This window comes from Cynocephalus volans, chromosome X (genome assembly GCF_027409185.1).
Source record: "Cynocephalus volans isolate mCynVol1 chromosome X, mCynVol1.pri, whole genome shotgun sequence".
In the NCBI taxonomy this organism is placed as follows: Eukaryota; Metazoa; Chordata; class Mammalia; order Dermoptera; family Cynocephalidae; genus Cynocephalus; species Cynocephalus volans.
Genome location: NC_084478.1, coordinates 3,030,543 through 3,044,737, shown reverse-complemented (window position 1 = coordinate 3,044,737; position 14,195 = coordinate 3,030,543). Strand labels below are relative to the sequence as shown.

General features: G+C 40.1%; 1 protein-coding gene across 1 annotated transcript in view; it reads left to right on the top strand.

The window, feature by feature from the left end:
- PRKX (protein kinase cAMP-dependent X-linked catalytic subunit) overlaps positions 1-14,195 on the top strand; it is a 108,323-nt gene that overhangs the window by 83,377 nt on the left and 10,751 nt on the right. The window contains exons 5-6 of the mRNA XM_063083385.1: positions 7,124-7,219; positions 11,435-11,492. Coding sequence (XP_062939455.1) covers positions 7,124-7,219; positions 11,435-11,492 — 154 coding nt within the window. The remainder of the gene's footprint in view (positions 1-7,123; positions 7,220-11,434; positions 11,493-14,195) is intronic.

The window sequence follows — 14,195 nt, the reverse complement described above, 5'->3', positions numbered from 1 at the left end:
GATGTCTGCAGCCCATTTTCCTTCTGTGATTGTTCTGACCACAAGAGGACAGTATTGCTCAAGGAGAATCGAATCCTGAAGTCCAGTGGTTTTCAGTAGAGTGAGGTTCACATGCCCCAAGTTTCGTCTTTATTATTAGGATAATTCTATATTATAGAATGCTATGAGAGTATAATATACTATTAAACATCATGTTGTTAGGATTTTTACCAAGAAAGAAGGAGCCAATTACATTCAACACAATCTAGTCTGCAACCCGTCATTCTGTTAACTGGGCCTGCTTTCTTTGAGAAATCTTATTTTTCTTCTTTCTTGCTGCTTATGGGCCTTGTCACAGGTGATTCCTGTACTGCAGGAAGTCTCATTTGTGAAGAATCGTAGACTGTACCAGGCTTCCTTCCTCTGGAACAGGATAGGTGCAGAAGAGAAGACTCACCAGATGGCACATGGGATTATGCGGAGTTCATAGTGCCCTTTCAGGGATCTGTGTGTGAGGGATCTTTGCGACACGGCAATGTCACCGAGCAGCTCCATGTCTGTTTTCACCTGTAGGGTAGGCATACCACCTGCCACTCTCAGATATGTTTATGAAATCGATGAGGCCATATACAGTACATGAAGTTTGTCACCTGTCTTTCCTAAAGGGAGGTGTGTTGCTTTGCCTCCCACGGATTTGTCACCCCTAATCCCCTGGGTGACGAAGTCACCAAAGATTACTCAAAGCCCATCTCTTAGCAGTGAGAAGCCCCAAAAAGGGATTAATCTTCCAGAATTCTCAAGGGAGGGGCATTCCTTCCATTTGGGAAATTAACTGCGATTTGGAATTCTCATCCCACATGTATTCTCCAGACCAGGAAGTTACAGGAAGAGAACACAGGTGGGGTTTTTGCTAAGTACAGTTTAACAAGTTTAACATTCAGTAAGACAAGCAAGGTAACATTCTATGATGCAATTAAGTCGAGCCACTAATAAAAGCTCCATTTTAGCAAACATTCTCTTCTTAAAGCAATTTCCCAGTATCTTTACATATCAATCAGTAACCTGTCTGTCTTTGAGCCAGCAACCTTGCTGTGTTACAATTCTTTATCTTACAACAGAGACTATCGCCTGGGGAAAATTTCCTGTCCTTTGTAAGGTCAATATTTGAAACTGCAAGGCTTTGGAAAACCAGGCCCTGTGAAGTACATTTGCTTTACGCATACTCTACAGAGGTGTGGGGTTATTAACTCCTAAAGTAATCATTCTAAGGTGATTAGTAGTTAAAAAGGTATTTTGAGCTGGTTTCTAGGGAAATTCTCCCATAAAAATATTGATTATTGCCTATGGAGTGATCTCTACCATACAAGTACAATTTTTCTTGGGCCTCTGTAGGAAAGGCAGAAATGTTCAAAGATTAAACATATCCCCAGACAGAAGCTCTTCCAAGAAAAAAAAAAACAGGCAGCATAGTGAAGTGATTACAAATGTGGATTTTGGAGCCAAAGGGTCTGAGTTCAAAGCTCATTTCTAACACTTAGTAGCCATGTGAGCCTGGACAAGTTTTTTTAACCTTTCTGTGTCTCAGTTTTCTCATCTGTTAATTGGACATGGCAGTGAATCTTTGTTTTAGGCTTGTCTTAAGGATTGATGTAAATGATAATATTTTTGAAATACTTGAATTAAACCTGGTGCATATTAATTGCTATGTGTTGTTTAATAGAATAAATATTATTTTGCTATTTCTGATTATCCCATCTCTCCTAATAAGAATGAATAAATATGTTTTTAAAAAACCATAATGTTGTTAGGATTTAATGGAACATTATTGTAATAGAATATAATCAGAATAAAATATTGGGATATATTAGAATTATATTAAAATAATTATAATTATTAAGATATATATTTTTACAAATTGTAATTCTATGTCCTGATAATAGGATCTATTACATAGGGTATAATATATGTAATAATATATTAGAGTATTAGAATTCAGTAGAATAGAAAATAAAATGATTAGAATCTAATATGTTATTAGGTTCTGTTACTAGAATAATCAAAATTGAGAAATTAAAATCCTCTCCTAATCCAAAGCACAGTATATGGAATGTCATGTTTTGTGGGAGGCAGGAAGCTATCTATTTGGAGTAATTCTTTTTCCATTTTCCACTTGTCTAGTCAGATAGAGTGCCTTTCCTGGGTGGGTTGTTTGTATGTGATGTATTCCAAGCCTGGCATTTCTCTACTCTTCTTTCACACCAGCCAGCCTTGGCTCTTGCCTGGACCCCTGCAGAGCTTCTTCACCCGTCTCGCCCACCCACTCCTGCCCATGGTACCTTTTCCTTGAAGAAGCTGGGAGCATTCTGGGCACACCTTGTTTCTACCAGGCATCTCCCAGGCTGGCCTTTATCCTTCCATCACTCAAGCTGCAGGCTCAGTTGCAACCTGATCACAGAGCCCTGCTCTACCCCCTCACCTCTTTCTGTTTTATTTGTATCACTTAGCAGGTCTGAAACCACCTTGGTTTTGTGTGTGTTGACCACCATTAAGAGCACCACATGCAAGTCATTTTCCTTGCTGCCTTTAGCTCTGGGACTTCTGGTGGCTGGGGGGGAGCAGTTGCATGCAGAAGTGGAGATGGCCTGGGATGAAAATCCTTATCCCTGCCTTCCCAGCCCTGTCCCCAGCTTGCTTATTAGATGCTCATTTTCTGTAGTCACACTCTTAGCATGACCAAGTGAGACTATATTGTCTGTTTGTTTATTGCTTTAATGGATCATTTAAATCTTTTATTGTTCATTAAGTACAAGGCAAAGTCTTGGTTGGGTAAAATCTGCCATGTGATTGTGGCATGAGGTGACTAGGATTTTATTTCTGTTGAATGGGAAATGGTTAGGTCAGATCCAATCTGTATGGCACATTCTGGAACAGAATCACTCATGGACATTCCCCACAGGCCCACTCTCAGCTCTGATTTCTCCAATTATTGTCTCCGTTTTCATCCACCTAATGGAGAGTTTAACACTACAGATAAGCTTTTAGGAAAAGTGGAATTTGCCTGTGTTGGGAGCATCATCCATGTGGAGCGTTAGCTGTTAGTCCGGTGGTTCTCAAACATTTTGGCTTCAGGACCTTTGCAGTCCTAAAAGTTATTAACAACCCAAAGACCTATGTTTATGTGGGTTGTATTAGTCAACATGGACTGCCTTTAAAATTAAAATTGAGATTAAAATATAAGTAAATAGGTGTATGGATGAGGGTACTTAAACAAGTTCATGGAAAAATGGAATTGGAAGATAATACAAATCCTTTCACAAACTTTTTGAAGACCCCTTATATAAATAATAATACATTTGTGTGGAATAACCATAATAAACTCACTAAAAGTTAATGTAAGTGGCATTTTTAAATTAAAAAATTCCTATACTTTCTAAAATTAAAAATATATAATGACAAGAGTGCCCTTGTTTTACATTTTGGCTAATCTCTTGAATACCCAGCTTAATTAAGGGCTGCTGGATTCTTCTCTCTTCTTCTGCCCCCTACCTGTTATGATATGTTGTTTTGGGTGAGGAGTATGAAGAAAATCCATCATCATTCAGTTTTGTAGTCAGATAAAGGACTCCACCAAACCCCTACAATGAACTTGGGGAACCTCAGGGTTCCCTGGGACCCCACTTTGAGAATCACTGTGATCATGACTGAGACAGGGTACCCCTCAGACTTTTTCCTGCTCTACACTCCTCCCCAACCCGTGGATGCTCCCGTGCTTTGTTTCTCTAACACTTTACGTGACTCTTGAGTTCTCCATCCCCTCTTAAATCTCAGCCATGCTATTTTGTGTGAGGAGCACAGATTTGATTTTTTTAATATGAGGGTATCAGGGCAGGGATCTTTGAGGATGAAGTCCAATCATGTTGAAATTATAGAGACCACCCTTTTCCCTTCTCTTCTCTCTCCAAAACCCTGTTCTTCCTTTCCCTGGCCCCATTTCCAAAGCTCCTGCTCTCCGAGGTCAGCCCTGTCTTTATCACTTGATGGTAGGTCTGGACGGTATTTCTCCAGCCAGGGTCACCGTGACGATCACAAAGAACGTCAAGTCATACCCTATGGCAGTTTTTCCTGGACAGCCCATTTTACTGGAGGATTCAGACAGGCAGAAATTATGTGAAGTGAAGTAAGCCAGGCACAGAAAGAGAAATACCCCATGTTCTCACTCACAAGTGGGAGCAAAGAAACAAGGAAAGGAAGACCGCCATAAAATGTCGAACTTTCAGGAGAGAACAGACCTGTAGTCACTAGAGGTGGGAAGCGGGGACAGACAGTGATTGGGTAAGGGACGCAAAAAGTAATTACAATTTGTAATGATGAACATGCTAATAATACTGATTTGATCATCACATACTGTACACAGATACTGATAGTTAATTCTCTACCCCAGAAATATGTATAAATAAAAATAATTTAAACACTAATTTAAAAAATAAAAAAGAATGCTTATACTACATTTTCACGGATACTGGCAAGATTGCCATGAGTTTTTAAGATGAAATTCTTGAGCCTGCATTTATGTTGATTAGCAGATTTCTCTTCCAAATATACCTGTCACCATAGGTAACTTAAGGTTGCTTAAAATGCCAAATTGTGTACAAAGAGCAGTCATTGCCCACTTTCCTAGAATTGGAAGTCATCAATCTACACATTTAGGAACAGAAAGCTGAGGGTTTCAGAGGCCACTAGTGCTGGTCTCAGACACATGCCGTGTATGCTTTACTATGCCTTGGGGTGAGATCAGTTAGATCCCATCTGTTATTATTTTTTCCACTTGTTAAATACCTTTCCCATGATATTGTCAAGTCATGCCTGCTTCCTAAGAGCACTTTGTTTAATATTCTCCGTAAATGTTTCTAGGTATGTGTGACACATTTTCTCCCGGAGTTTAATGTTCCGTTCCTGGATTTGTACAGCTCCCCAATGAAGTCATACAGCTGAAAGTGTTCAGACGTGGCCACCACCCAAGCCCGGAACAGGGGGAAATAAGGCTTCCCTACATGATAGAGAATGTTGCTGGTGGGCGAGGAAGGGCTGACTGGGGGTCGTTAAATTCTAAGGCGGTCACTGTTGGCGAGGACTGGATAAGTGTCTGTACCCAGATCCCCACTTCTGCCTCTGGCCTGGCTCATTTCCAGTCCGTGGTCACTAGTAACTCCAGAACCAACAGCTCAAGGAGATGCGGCTGTTGAAAAACTCCCCCTTGTGCCAAACTGTGAAACTCAGGAATTGAAATTTTTGTTTGTTTGTTTGTATGTTTAAGAAAAGGCTATTTGAAGGCCACGTTGCATACAGACAAGCGTTCATGTTTATCTAGTATCCAGCGTCTTCTCATGGAACCTATCTCTGCTTCTCTGCTAACTTTCCCACTGGTTTCTGCATTTTTGTACTTTATATTTTTGTTCGTTTTTTTTTTTTTTTTTTTTTTTAATTTCTTCTACTCATTTATCTGTCATCTATTTGGACAGTTAATGTGTAGTTTGTATATTGGTTTTCTGGGGCTTCCATAACAACTTACCACAGACTGGGGGCGCTCAAACTACAGGCCTGTGTCCTTTCCCAGTTATGGAGGCAGGAGTCTGAGATCAGGTGTGGCAGGGCCGTGCTGCCTCCAGAGGCTCCAGGGGAGGATCCTTCCTGCCTCTTCCAGCTCCTGGTGACTCCAGGCGTCCCTGGGCTTGTGGTTGCATCTCTCCAGTCTCCGCCTCTGTCTTCATGTGACTTCTCCTCTGTGTGTGTGTCTCCTCTTCTGTCTCTTCTGAGGACAGTTGTCATTGGATTTAGGGCCTCCCTGGTCCACAATGACCTCATCTCAAGACCCTTCACTTAATGACATCTGCCAAGACTCTATTTCCAAATAAGGTCCCATTCACAGGTTATCAGGGTAAGAATGTGGATGTATCTTTTGGGGGTCACCATTCCACCCACTACAGTCTGTTTTTGTTTTTTGCTTTTTTTTTTTGATGTCAGGAAAGAATTTGGAATCAACAGGAGAATTACTTTTGCTCGTTGAAATTTATAGTCTTCAATCAGGATATCATTTGAAAACTCCATCTTATATTTTAATGTTTTGTATTTCTGGGTTAGAGTATTTCGTTCTGAAAAGCTAGATAGTGAATGTGCTTTTGAGTTAAGATTCTTTGCCCTGTACAATATGAGAAAATATCAGAAGTATAACTTTTGTCTGGGGACATGTAAGGATCTAGTATATATTTATTGGTTGACTTCTCTATATCTTGGTCTTTGCCGTTTTATGTGTATTGTTTCTTTAGCTTATTTCAGATTTTCTTTTCTTTTTTTCCATTTCCAGACATTAGAAAAGATAGGTCTGTTGGTTTCTAGACCAGAACTGCAATCTTTAGTATTGGCAATGAGGCATAATTTGAGAGTGTTGCTTTTACAGGTCTCACCTCTATTTTCAAGGTTATACTTGCATATATGTCTCTCTCTCCCCTAGTTTAAGGTCAACAAACATTTTCTGTAAAGGGCCACAGGGTAAATGTTTTCAGCTTTGCAAACCACACAGTCTCAGTTGAAACTAACAAATGTGCTGTTGTACTAGCTCAAAACCAAACACAGACCACAAACGGACATGGCTGTTTGCTAATAAAATTTTATTGACAAAAACAGGCTGTGGGCCATCATTTGCCAACCCCCGGACTAGATCTTTGTTGACTGAAGATACAAACTAGAGAGCAATGTTGATTTGACTGATCATCCTCTGTGTGTATAACATAGGTGAATTCTTCCGTGTGGGAGATTCACATATTGGCTTTGACACCATGAGGGGCTACTTGAGCCAGAAATATATGACAAAGTGTAATTTATGCAGCAAACAACTCCCAAGTGGTCATCACCTCGTCTCCAAGGTAACTGCTTCATTCAGGCTGCAGGGCAGGCTGCTTTGCCTCGTGGAAGCACCTGTTTGTTGTGTGCCTTTTGAGATATTGATGACTTTGCTGTGCAAAGAAAGTGTGTGTGTGTAATAAATTATTTTCTGCCTTTGTGAGGCAGAAAAAGCAATCGTTACTGCAAAGTAGGGAGTTTTCCAGACTTGCTGTCCACTAAAAATAGATGTTTATTTTTCTGACAGGTTTCCTCCGTTTTTTGATGACAACCCATTTGGCATTTATCAAAAAATTCTTGCAGGCAAAATCGATTTCCCCAGACATTTGGATTTCACTGTAAAGTAAGTAAGCTGTTTTCCTCATCATCGGGTGTGTTTATTTTTAAAGCGTCTAAAATCACAGTTAAAGCATAGGCTGGGCAGGATAGCATATTGCGTTATTAAATGTGCTGTGTTTAAAACTATTTTAGGACAGTCATCTTTTCCACCAAAAGGGAAAAGGTTTTAATTATTCTACTGTAATGATATATGCCATTTTAATGACTCTTGGCCATATTTCATTCCCTTTGATGTAAATGATATTTAAAATTAGCACATAAAGGAGTTTGTTATCGTATTTTATGAGAGAGCAGTTTTGGTATTTGACAAGGAGGAGTCTCCTCTCCTAGCTAGTTTCATGGTTGGCAAAACCATTGATGGATTTAGCAGACCTTATCTCTTCTCTCTTGCTTAAATGACGTTCATCCTTAAAGTCCTTTTTAATGCTAAATGAGCATGTGGGTTCCAACACGTTGGCATTTGCTGAATGTTAGTAACTCCGTGTGCATTTCATTACATTGTGGCAACTGGGGAAAAAGATATGTATTTTTAAAAATATAGTAATGCTTTTGGTTTTCCACGTACCTTTCTCAATCTGGACACCTTAGCATTTTTTCACCATAGTGAGTCCTGATCTCTAATTGTTTAACTGTATTTCCCAGATGAGTGTACCAGCCCCTCCTGATTACAGAATGGAGCTAAATGTGTTTAGTTGAGAACTATTTCGTTTTTGGCTTTTTTTTTTTTTTTTTTCCCAAATAGCTTGTACAAATTGAGTTCAGAGAAAACTTATTTCATGAAAACAGACCAGGTTTTCATGAATGTGCTCCTAATGGGGGCCTCTGGCTGTGCCCAGTCGGTGGTGAATGCACCTCACCCTAACCAAAGGTTCTTAGTCCTGAGCAGAAAATGGGACAGTGTTTCTTTTGGCTGGTGGTGGTTTGTGCTTGTGTTATGTTTGATATACAGGGTGAGCTTCGAAAGAGTTTAGCAAGAAAAGGAGGCTCCATTAACAAAAATGTCATCTAGAAGGGACATGTCCATGGTCACATCTAGCGCTTGAAAGTCAATGGCTCTAGAAAGACATGAAAGAGATTATATAGGATTTCTTTCCCAAATCCTGAGTTGAGTGACGTCATTTCACATGGATAGCAACACACTTTTAAAATCAAGTTATATATTTACCCACCATTTACCAACAATAGGATTCAAATCAGTCCTACCCACTGGCATCTGACAATTGATGGGCACCTTGGACCACCTGGAGTTGTCCCAGGTCAGCCTGCAGGGTGTGACCATCTGCTGCCTCGGCACAGGTGCACGCTGGCAGATCCCAGCTTGTGGTGGACATGACTTAGGTGTTTTGGTGGGTGAATTTGCGCCTACTGAAATGAGCATGTACTGTCTCTTGGATTCTTGCAAACAGCCTTTTAATTTTATAGACTCCTCAGGGTCTTGGGACCAAGAAAATCATGGGATTTATTCCCCTGTCCTGTTGCTAGGAATAATTTACAGTCCTCCGAGAGAAGGGAGTATCTATACATTGTAGGCCATTTATCCCATCATCAGTGTGAAGGTCCCAGATCATTTTTCTCGTAGTTTATCTTCCCTGAGAAGAGAAATCCAACTGTGGTGTCCCCGTTAGATGGCTCCCACCCCCCAAATCCCTTGCCAACCACCACCCCTATTGTGGGGGCTCCCAAGAGTGGTCGACTAAAATTTCACAGCTTCCCGTGATTTGTTAAATCTTATCAAATCGATGGTAAGCGGGACCCTACAGCAGTCCACTGGGTGACTGTGACGTTAGAGTGTTGATTCTTAGTTTCTGAAGGTCACAGGTTGGTTCACGCCACTTTGATATTTGGCCATATGAACTTGTCTTGCTTTGGAGCTAGTTGCTGAGTTGGTAGAGCTAATACTAATACCCCCCAGTGATTTTTTCATGCCTTGAAGTGTCTCATTCAAGAGAACACAGCCGGTGAATAAAAAGGTAGAATTTTGGCTGCAGTCTATGAAGAGATCAGCAGCAGACGTGTATTCCATCCCTGGGTCGAGGTCCCCACACACAGCCACGGCTGCTTCTGCAGTTCCTTTATATGCAGCCTCAGTATTGGGTCCCCCTTTCTCATCTGAATTCTTTGCTTTCAGAACTATTTTTGCAAGAGTTTGATTTCATATTTTATATAAACCTTTGTTTTCTTGAATCCCAGTCAGCTTTAAGCACGTGCACTAAGTTGTCTGAGTCCCTTGTGTATCCTTGATATTACTCCCTTGTCAGATGCATAGATTGCAGATATTTTCTCCCACTGCGTAGGTTGTCTTTTTGCTCTGTCAACTGTTTCTTTTGCTGTGCAGAAGCTTTTTAGTTTGATATAATCCCATTTGTTAATTTTTTTTTCTTTTGTTGCCTGTGCTTTGGGGTCGTATTCATAAAGTCTGTGCCCAGTCCTCTATCCTGAAGTGTTTCCTGTATGCTTTCTTTTAGTTTTATAGTTTCAGGCCTTCTATTTAAGTCTTTAATCCATTTTGAGTGGATTTTGGTATGTAGCAAGAGGTGCAGGTCTAGTTTGATTCTTCTGCATGTGGATGTCCAGTTTTCCCAGCACCTTTCATTGAAGAGGTAGTCCTTTTCCCCAGTGTATGTTCTTGGTGCCTTTGTCAAAGGTCAGTCGGCTGTGAGTACATGGGTTGATTTCTAGGTTCTCTATTCTGTTCCATTGGTCACAGGGTCTGTTTTTTGCCAGTACCATAAAAACTGGAGCTTTGGTGACTATAGCTTTGTGGTATGATTTGGTTTGGTTTTGAAGTCAGGTAGTGTAATGCCTCCAGCTTTATTATTTTTGCTCAGGATTGCTTTGGCTGTTTGGGATCTTTGGATGTTGCATGTGAATGTCAGGATTGTTTTTTCTATTTCTGCGAAGAACGCCATTGGGATTTTGTTGGGAATTGCATTGAATCTGTAGATCGCTTTGGGTAGTGTGGCAGAATGAGGTACACAGTGGTGTAAATAATAGGGGGAAAAAACCCTCCACATTTATTTGGGAATATTTTAGGGCCGTGGTGTTTGACCTTGATTTTTTTTCTTTTTTGGTATGTCACAATAATAAAGGGGAAACTCCATTTAAGTCCTAGGAAGGTATCTGACTTTTCAGTGCTCTTTTGTTCACTACCTTTTATCCTTTACTGGGTGGACATAAAATCCCCGCCTTTGGTGAGAGGATAGTCTCTGGTTTTCCCTTATAGATCGAGAAGAAGTGACATCTGACAGACCTCCTGCCGTGACTCAGAATGCACAGTGTTGGGGAGCTGTGTGTTTACAGATATTCCCTGCCCGCGTGTCACATCTGAAGGGACCAGTGAAACTCACAGCTTCCACACGAGAGACCCAGGGTGTCAGGTCACTTCTCTGACTGTGCCTTTCTTTCCCCCCGCTTGCAGAACCCAGAGCATGGCCTAAGTCCAATTTTGAGCTACTCCTACTGGGCAGAGCTTATGTCAGTTTAGACACTTAAAGCTGGGTCATGGGTATTTGATTATCCTGGGGGACTTCAATATATGTTTGAAATCCCTGGTTATTGTTATACGTAATGTGCCCTGCATATTATATGTGTACACACACATGCGCACACAGACGCTACACTTTTTACTTCCATAACATTTTATCTTAGGACTTGCCCAGTCTTAGGGAAATCTTTAACCTGATCGCAAACCTCTCATCCCAACGGGACCAGCTGGCTGTATTCTGACCTGGCCCGTTATTTGGGGGGAAGATATATTTGAATGAGCTGACTTGAAAAGACTCCTCCTAATGGGAAAGTGTGCCTTTAAAAACAGGCATCCCATAAATAAGTAGACCCCCTGGGGCAAAGCGTGACTGTTTATTTTGGTAAAAGCAGATGTCTTCTATTTTGCTAGGACAGCCTGACAGGTATATTTACGTGGAGCATGTCAATCCTCCAGGCAGACACACAATTTTCTCACGCTTTCCTATCCAAAGGCATATTTTCTTTACAGAGATTTAATCAGCCCTCTTCCCTTAAGCTCCAACTATGTGCCAGCTTTGCCTAAATTATTTACGAGCCCACCATGGTAAGGAATAACTGCTGGAAAACATTTTGTCAAAATGGAAATTGAACTGAGGTCTAAACGCATATGCATAGTGGGTAGATTTGATCTGTGACATTCTGTGTTTGCTTAGGTCGCTGTCGAAATGTCTGTTTTTTGTCTCCTCACAAATAGAGACCTCATTAAGAAACTGCTCGTGGTTGACAGGACGAGACGGTTGGGAAACATGAAGGTTAGTATTTAATTCCATATATATTAAGTGGTACCTGGTGTAAGTTTCTGTCATTTAACACCAACATTGGTATTTGTAAATATAAACCAAGGCTCAGCATTCCTATGTCATCAGTGGCCAAGTTTCAAACCTGGGTTTCTGGGAGTAACAACTTCAGATGGGGTTTAATCCCCATCTTGCTTGCCTTCAAAATGGCACAAAGCCGTTTATAAGTCATTAGCATTATTTTTATTTTTTAAACAGCTTTATTGGAAGGGAATCCATATAACATACAATTTACCCATTTAAAGTATACAACTCAGGTTAAGGGGTTCGAATCCCCAGACAGGAGAGCCACCCCCCAAAAAATAAACAAATAATTAAAATAAAGCGTACAGTTCAGTGGCTAGGGTCGATCTTAGAACGTTTTCTTGGCCTCTAAAAAGAAATCCTGTGCATTTCCGCTATGATTCTGCTGTCCTTCTATCAGCCCTTGCCCTAAATAACCACTAATCTACTTTCTGTCTCTCTAGATTTTATTTGGGGCTTTCATGTACATGGAATTGTACCAAACATTTTGTGCCCAGTTTCTTCCACATACTGTAGTATTTGCTTGGTAATTGTACCGTGTTGTAATTTGTACCAGTACTTTATCCCTTATTCCATTCTATGAATAGACCAGATTTTTTGTGAGTCCATTCATCCACTGAGGGAAATTTGGGTTTTACTGACAAATAACAATTGCATATATTTGTGGTATACGATATGATGTTTTGCTAACACACACACACACACACACACACACACACACACACACACACACACACACACACACACACACACACACACACACACAGTGGAATGGCTAAGCCAAGCTAATCAAGAAGGATGACTTACGGTTACCTTTTTGTGCAGTAAGAATACTTAATATCTACTCTCAGTAATTTCCAAGTATACAGTACATTGCTATTTATTACCTGTAGTCAGCATGTTGCACAGTAGATCTCGTAAACCGATTCCTCCTGTCTAACAGAAAGTTTGTATCGTTTGACCAACATCTCCTCAATTCCCACCTCCCACCCCCAGCCCGTGGTATCCACCATCTACTCTCTGCTTCTATGGGTTCAACTTTTTTAGATTCCACATTTGAGTGAGATCGTGTGGTTGTTTTATTATTATTATTATTATTATTATTATTATTATTAATCATCATCATTTCTGTGCCTGGCTTATTTCACTTAACATAATGTCGTCCAGGTCCATCCGTGTCTCTGCACATAATAGAATATCATTTCTTTTAATAGCAGAATAGCCCATTGTATGTTTACTCCACGTTTCCTTCATCGATTTTCTCCATCCATTCATGGACACTTAGGTTGATTCCATCTCTTGGCTGTTGTGATTGAGAAAGAAAATGCCTAATGAAAATGAACATGTGTTCCAGAGGAGCAGGTGGTCCAGTAGGTACCACGTGCATGGACCCTTGGCTTTCTCCCAGCTCTGGACATCTCTCCCTTTCTGTCCTGTGCCGCATCCCCTGTCAGGATGTACCACAGCTGCCTATATCATTGTCCCCCCCCCCCCCCCGCCATCACTGCATTCTCTTCCCTGTGAAAGGGGATTTGTCATTTGTAGCACAGACTCCAGGGCCATGGCTTGGTGTTCAGCCACCCCTGAGTCATCTCAGTGCTGTGTTTCTCACCCTACGATCACCGGTCTTCATGGGAAACCCTCACACCATCTGGGATGTGCTTGTCACGCCCTGCCTGCACCTGTCATGGTCACACCATGCTGCTTTCTTTCTTTACTGGGAGTGTCTTTCCTTTTTCTTCTGGAAGCATACCCATGCTGTTCACCTCCTTTGTGCTTTGTGGACACTGCTCTGTCCTACATACTTCGAAAATTTTTAGCACTTATGCTGTCTGTTCTTTCATATTAAAAGGAAAAAATATATACACACATGCATATATATTCACACACTTATACATATATGCACACACTTAAATATATACACAAATACACACACATATATACATGTGTGTATACATATCATACCCACTTATACATATATACACATGTACACATATATATATATACCCACACACATATGCATACATATACACACAGGCTTTATATAGACATTTATAGTGTATACATATACACACACTGATATATATATATTTATAAATTACACAAATTGTATAATAAGAATGCAATGTGTATTTATAAAATGTGTATAAAGTGTATATATATACACCTTGGATTTTTATTATAAAATGTATATAAAGTGTATGTATACACACACACATTGCAATCTTATGCACTTTATATACTTTATACATATAAATAAATGTGTGTGTGTATATATATCCATGTATGTATATATATATATATTACTTTATATATATGCATACTTTTACCCTCTGGATACTAAGTGTGTATATATATACATACACACATACATACGTATATATATACACACATACACATGTGTTAGATAAAATTATAGTAGATAAAATTCTAGATTGGATACCAAGGTTTGTGTGTACTTTATATGAGCGTACTTTGAAAAGCTCATGAAAAAATAGAATTAAACGACAATACAAATCTTTCAGTGAATTTTTTGAAGTGCCCTCATGTACATGTGTGGGTGTGGATGTATGTGGGTGTATGTGTGTGTATGTGTTACATGCACACCCCTTAGTACTAAAAATAGAATTGTAT